The 7,051-nt window shown below is 40.1% G+C and overlaps 1 gene segment (V, D, J or C); it reads left to right on the top strand.

Moving 5' to 3' along the window:
• The first annotated feature begins 1,956 nt into the window (after positions 1–1,956).
• Positions 1,957–7,051, top strand: part of LOC113455866 — a 6,631-nt gene continuing 1,536 nt past the window's right edge. Inside the window, 2 exon segments of the V gene segment in view lie at positions 1,957–2,002; positions 4,591–4,896. Of these exon segments, the coding sequence occupies positions 1,957–2,002; positions 4,591–4,896 (352 nt within the window).

Below are 7,051 nucleotides of genomic sequence, written 5' to 3'. Positions count from 1 at the left end.
AGCAGCACCCATTTGATGAAGATACTTTTTTTTCCCATTGTGTATATCTTTTTTCTTCATAAAAAATATTAGGTGTCCATGGGCTAGAGGATTAATGTCTGGATCTTTACTCAATTCCACTGATTAACACGTCTGTTTTTAAGCCAATACCCTGCAGGGATTTTTTTTAAATTACAATATCCCTATACTACAGCTTAAAATCAGAGATGGTGATGCCCCCCGAAGTTCTTTGTTGTCCAGGATTATTGTAGTTTTCCTGAGGATTTTTTTTCCGTATGAAATTAAACATTGTCTTTTTAAGGAGTGTACAGAATTATATTGGTATGTTGATGGAGTATGGGTTGAATCTGTAGAGTGCTTTTGGTAGAATGGCCACTTTTATTATGCTTATTCTATTGATCCATGAGCATGGGATCTTTATGTTTTCTGATATCTTCTTCAATTTCTTCTTTTAAAGACTAGAAGTGTTTGTCACATGTCTTTCACTTGCTTCAAAAGAGTTACCCCAAAATATTTTATATTGTTTATCACTATTGTGATGGGTGTTGTTTCTTTATTTTCTTTCTTGGTCCATTTATCATTTTTTATATAGGAGGGCTACTGATTCTTTTGAGTTAATTATGTAACTAGCCATATCACTGAAGGTGTTTATCTACTGTAGGAATTCCCTGGAAAGATTTTCCTGGTGGCTTATTATAGAATCATATCATCTGCAAATACTGATACTTTGACTTCTTTCTAACTTTATTCTCTTGAACTCTATGATAGCATGATGAGAAACTCAAAGTGGACAAGTGATTGTATATATGCCCCTGTATAAATCCATTCATGGTAGCACATGTTTCCAATTCCAGCACTCAGATTGGTTATAGACTATGGCTGTTTGTTCGTTTCCCAGCTGCTCAGACTCCCAAAATGGTCACAAAAAATCTTTACTAATTGCAATACTGCTTGGCCAATATCTTAAGCATATTTCTAGCTAGCTCTTATATCTTAAATCAACCTATCTCTATTAATCTGTACATTACCATCAGGTCATAGCCTACTGGCAAGGTTCTGGCATCTGTCTCCTCCAGTGGCAGCTACATGGCAGCTCTTTGACTCCACCTACTCTCTCCTTCTCTATCTGCTTGGAATTCCTGTCTTGCCCTATTCTGTGTAGCAATAGGCCCAAAGCAGCTTCTTTATTAAACAATGGTATTCACAGCATACAGAGGGGAATCAGACATCACCTCCCCTTTTCCCTCTAGATAAAAAGGAAGATTTTAACTTTAACATAGTAAAAATATATACAACAAAAGTTACGTAGCAAGAATTATAGTTACAATATTTATATCTACCTTATCATTTATCATAACTAAGGAGAACTAAAACTATTCTTCAAATCCATCAAGGGCCCCAGATGGATATAATATTACCTAAGTTAACAGGAAGTGCATTGTAAGCTGCTTCCAAAACTCTAGAATTGACAGAGACATCTCGCTGCCTGGACAGTCACCCAAAGTTCTTCTGTATTGCTGCAGCATCCATCTCAGCCTACAGACCCATTGTATCTGTCAGACGTTTCTGGAAGCAGGAAATTTCAATGACAGTCCCATCTATATTGGCAGTTTGTCAGTAATTTTCTTTTGTGTCCTGCAGAATGTCTGGTAGACTCTTTCATAAAGCAGGAACACTGAAGGACTGTCTCACCTTTAGGCAAATTCAACACAGGCAAGATGATAGCTGTCTTTACATGTACAAGGGCCTAAAGACTGACATACACCTTATTATTAAGATCAGGAGGAGGCACAGGCTAACACCCATTCTCAGTTCAGTTCCTGTCCTCCAGGGGGTGCAGTTTCCTAAGGCAGGTTCATTTCCTGTGTGATTTGTATCTGAAAGGGACTCATCCTTTCTCTGAGCTAGCAATTCTTCATGCTAAGCATCAAGACCATTTTCTAGATGACACTAAAGATGGACACTTCTCCAGGCTTTGTGACAGCAATACTCCTCTTATTTGGTAAGTAAAATGATTTAAAGGGCAAAATCTTTAGCTGTACGTTGTCTAAGAGAATTATCCTTAGGGTGACACAGAACTCACTCTCCCCCTCTCTCCTCTGCTTGCACTCTAGGAAGGACCCATGGAGACTCCGTGACTCAAGCAGAAGATCAAATGATCATCTCAGAAGGTGGGTTCCTGACAATAAACTGCACATATATAATCACACATATAGGGTCTGCTGCTCTTTTCTGGTATGTTCAATATCCTGGAGAAAGCCTACAGTTCCTCCTGAAAGTCATTACGGCTGGTGCAAAGGGAAGCAGCAGAGGATTTGAAGCCACATATGATGAAGGATCCACTTCCTTTCACTTACAGAAAGCCTCAGTTCAAGAATCTGACTCAGCTGTGTACTACTGTGCTCTGAGAGACACAGAGGCAGAAACTGCAGGGGGAGCAGAGCACAAACTAAAAGGCAGCAGGTGGTCTGGCTGCTGAGCATCTGCCTTTGAAATCCCTATGACTCAGTTCCTCATACTCTGTTCTATGTGACCTTTTGCTTGGTGGAAATCATATAGATGTTCTCACGCCATGCCACATAATTTCACAAACCATTTGAAGAATGAAATGGACTCTGGGGCCAAATCCTAAGTTATTTTCCTGCAGTGCTGGAGAGAACACAGAACCTTATTATGCCAGGCAAGTGAGACACTGAGCCACATCTTAAATCTTATCTATCTTCAGTCAATCCAATATGCTGGAGAAAGAGACATCTGCATATTGTGGCCTGACAGAGTCTGGAAGGAAAGGTGTTAGAAAGCTGCAAACCTTCCATGACAAAGCCCTGAGGAATTCCTAATGAAAGGAGGAGGAGTAGGGACTCACGTGCAAACAGCAACATGAGGACCGGAAGGGAGGACACTCATGGTGTAGAAGACAGGTCACTATCTTAGTAAATCAGACAAAATTTCTTCTATTTGGGGGAAGCTCATCATTTTTTCTCTCTTTTTGTTCTTTCTTTTCTGTTTTTTAAGATGGGGTCTCTCTATTTTTGTGGCATTCACTCTGTAGATGTGGTTGGCCTCAAACTCACAGAGATACACCTGCCTCTGCCTCCCAAGTGGTGACATTAGAGGCAGAAGTGACTATGACCAACTATCATTTTTCTCTTAAATCCCTCAAATGACCACAGGAGATCCACTTACTTCACAGTGATATTTAGATTAGTGTTAGATTAAATATCTGGGTACTGAGGCCCAGCCACACTGTCATAAAACCAGTGATCACACTGTCTTTACCTCTTAGAATTCTCTCCTAGAATCCTGTTTTGTCCTGTGTGAGTGGATTGTTCTTATTTCCTTTTGATTTTTCAGGCAAGATATGTTTCCCTTCTTTTGTTTTTTTTTTTCCATTTCTATGTATTAATTTCAGATGTACAGTAAATCCTCAATTATCTAAACAACTTCCACATTTTCACTGGCTTTCAACTGCACTGAGAAATGAGAAGCATTAAGGTAGGAATTTTCAGACCTTCAACACCACTTGTCAGTACCTGTGTCAGATGCTTGACTTTCCCCCACTCATGTGCAATTCAGAAGCACAGGGAATTACTGATCCTTAGCACTTATGACCATATTTGACAACAATGGGTCTTAAAAGTATTTTTGAACTAATAATGGATGATTAAAAATCCTATCATTTCTATAAGATCAATATTTAACATTCACTCAAAAATATATTGTATTTAAACATGAAGTTGTCAAAGGATTAATCAAAATATTTATTTTTTTAAACAGAATTTTAATAAATTTTTTTCTTTAATAAGATTTATTTTGACACAGTAGCAAATCAAATGGAAGAAAAGTCACATTCTAAAGGAATTTATATTTTATGTTCAGACAAAGTTCAGGCTAATCATTATCATTAGCCCCCTATCATGAATCATTTATATTCAAACTTTGAAAAACATTAAGGATCTACTTTCAGAAGTTGAAAGTAAATATTACCTATCATATCTAACGTCCTATTGAGATCCAAAATTGAGTTGAGGTCTTAAAATAGTTTCTAGTTGACACTCTACCATGTCTCTATGCAAACATGAGGATTTATATCCTGTATCACATTGACAGCAGTGAAAAGGAATGACAAACATTTAGGCAAATGTTGGGCAAGTCCAGCTCTGACCCCAAGGTGGCAGTGCTTGCATTGGTCCTGTCCTCAGAAGCTGATGTGTGTATCAGGTCTTTGATTGGCTGGCCTTATTGCCTGAGAGTTCCTGTGTGTTACAAGAAAGAGCTGATGAAATAGGCAGCAGCTTTGGGAGCAGACTTCTAAAGAACAACAATGGGGAAGCACCTGAGTGCCTGTTGGGTTGTTTTATGGCTGTATTTTCAGTGTAAGTTAGTGGAGGTTTTAGCCGGGGACCATAGGACATCATAGAAAATTTTCTTAGGATTTAGGCAAAGATGTAATTCCTTGGGATAGGTAAAGGAAGCAAAATATGCGTATTCCTAGATCATCCGAGATTCACGTAGAAAATAAAGGACACAACCTACAAGAACTAAGTATGGATGATTGATTTCTGAAATTTCACACTGTTTTATGAATAGGGGCTGCTGGCAAGACCCAAGTGGAGCAGAGTCCTAAGTCCCTGGTTGTCCTGCAAGGAGAGAACTGCATCCTTCATTGCAATTACACTGTGAGCCCTGCTAACAACTTAAGGTGGTACAGACAAGACACAGGCAGAGGTATTGTGTCTCTGGCACTCATGACTTACATAGAAAACAAAAAGTCAAATGGAAGATATTCAGCAATTCTGGATGCAAATGCTAAGAACAGCACCCTGCATATCACAGCCGCCCAGCTGGAGGACACAGCCTTCTACATCTGTGTGGTCGGTGCACCGTGCTCCACAGGTACTCGCAGCCAGTACCAAAACCTGCTCCTGGAGGCTTCAGGGAGGTCTAGGTGACAGAGCAGTCTTTTTAACACTGCACTAGAGAGCTGAATTTCCCTGTGAGTGTTATTAGTCCCATTAGAAAGACAATTTTAAAACCATCTGAAAAGAAAACTTGAGGACAATTTCAATAGATTTTGAGAGAAAACAACATATATGAAAGCAGACTTTCCTGGAGACCGCCATGAGGAGAGGAGATGGAGAAAAATTAGCCTTTTCAGTTCACCACAATGTTCCTAGAAACAGCGAAGAAAGCTGAGCGTGTCAAGGAAATAAGTTTAAGAGTGCTGAGCCATGAATCTGAATGCAGAGAAAGGCAATTCCACACTCTCATGTCCAGGGAAAAGGGACTAAACCAGAAATACATGCTTAAAAATGAGAACAGAAATAGCTTATTAGGAAGGAAAAACACTCCTAAGAATGAATGTGTGCTGATGAGCTGAGGAGAGACTCTAAAAACATGTGGCCACACTGTGTACAGCTCTCCATAAGACCCAAGAATCCCTGTCTCTACTGTGCGTATTGGTTGGGTGCTTTTGTACAATCCATGTTCCTTCGATGAAGTCCAGGTAAAAAAAGGTGTCCAGTCTTCCTTTCCTCATATGTTAACCTTTTACAAAAAGTAATTATCATTTCAAATTTAAACATTTCTGAGAATTTCATTTATGTGTACCATACTTACTTAATTTTTTCCTCCCCTCCCCCTTTAACTCCTCCTACATTTTCCTCACTCCATCTCAAACTCAAGACCTCTTCCTTGATTACTCTCTCTCTCTCTCTCCCTCTCTCTCTCTCTCTCTCTATCTATCTATCTCTCTCTCTCTCTCACACACACACACACACATAAATGCATCTTGTTTAGAACATTTGCTCCTATGTGCATGTGTTTAGGGTGACCTCTTGGGAATGGATAACCTATCACCCTATCAGAAGTCTTACCTCTGGAGAAAGCTGATCTTCCCGCTCTCAGTGGTCATTAATCATCTGCATCTCAGAGATCCACAGACAAGCACCAGGCTGAACTCCTGGAGTCTTGCTGAAGAAAGGGAGTAGGAATTTGTACAAGTCGGGGTGGGGGGAGTCTTGAGGGGGGAACCCAAAGAGACAACTGACCTGTGCTTGTGGGAGCTTATAGACTCTGAGCCAACCATTAGGGAGCCTGTATGGCACCGACCTAGCCCCTCTGCACCTGTGTGGTAGTTCTTTAGATTCCGCTCTTTGTAAGTCTCCTAACAGTGAGTCCCTGGTGCTTATCTGGCTTTCTCGAAGTTGGATTACCTTGCCCAGCCTTGAACCAAGGGGAGGCTCTCGGTCCTGCCTCAAGTTGATGTGCCATGCTTTGTTCAAGCCCATGGGAGCAATGCCCATCTATGAATGGAGATAGAGGAGGAGTAGATGGGGAGGGGAATAGATGGGAATTGGGGAAGAGGAAAGAGAAGGGGAGCAGAGGAGGGAAGGAAACTGCAGTCTGTATGTAAAATAAATGAAAAAAATGTTATTTAAATAAAAAGGAATAGGAAAAAACATCTGCATCTTTTCATCCAGGAGTTAGATCCTAGTAGATTTTTTCATGTCTACATTGACTATTGACATGTCAGTTGGCACTGTAACTTTGTAGGTCTTGTTTAGTTGATCACATTTTTTTTTTGAGATTTAATGGGTGCAGCTTCCCTGATCTATATTGAAGACACAATATCACAACAGGTGTTCTGGTCCTCTAGCTCTTATAGTCTTTTATCATCCCCTTCCTCAATGTTCCTTGTGCCTTGAGTGTAGGGATGGATTGAAGACATATCAGTTGAGGTCAGACACTCTATGGTCCATTGTGTTCAGTACTGTAACTAATTCTGGACATCTGTAATTGTCTTTTGTTTGCTACACAATGAGCTATTCTTCTCTGTGTGTGTAACAATAGATGTTCAGAGTTTTGTTAGGAGATATACTGTTTTAGGGAAGTGACATCAGTATGCTCTCTTCTTGGGTTCACGGCTTCATCAGCTATGGGTAAGTCAGCTGGGTTTATGATAGCAGGCATGGACTTATTTATACTAAATGGGCTTTAAGTTCACATAGACAGATGTTGGTAGTTGGAGGTTCTGGAGGACAGGTAAAAA

Source organism: Microtus ochrogaster, unplaced genomic scaffold, assembly GCF_000317375.1.
Source record: "Microtus ochrogaster isolate Prairie Vole_2 unplaced genomic scaffold, MicOch1.0 UNK210, whole genome shotgun sequence".
NCBI classification, from domain to species: domain Eukaryota; kingdom Metazoa; phylum Chordata; class Mammalia; order Rodentia; family Cricetidae; genus Microtus; species Microtus ochrogaster.
This window is presented reverse-complemented; position numbering and strand designations above follow the sequence as displayed.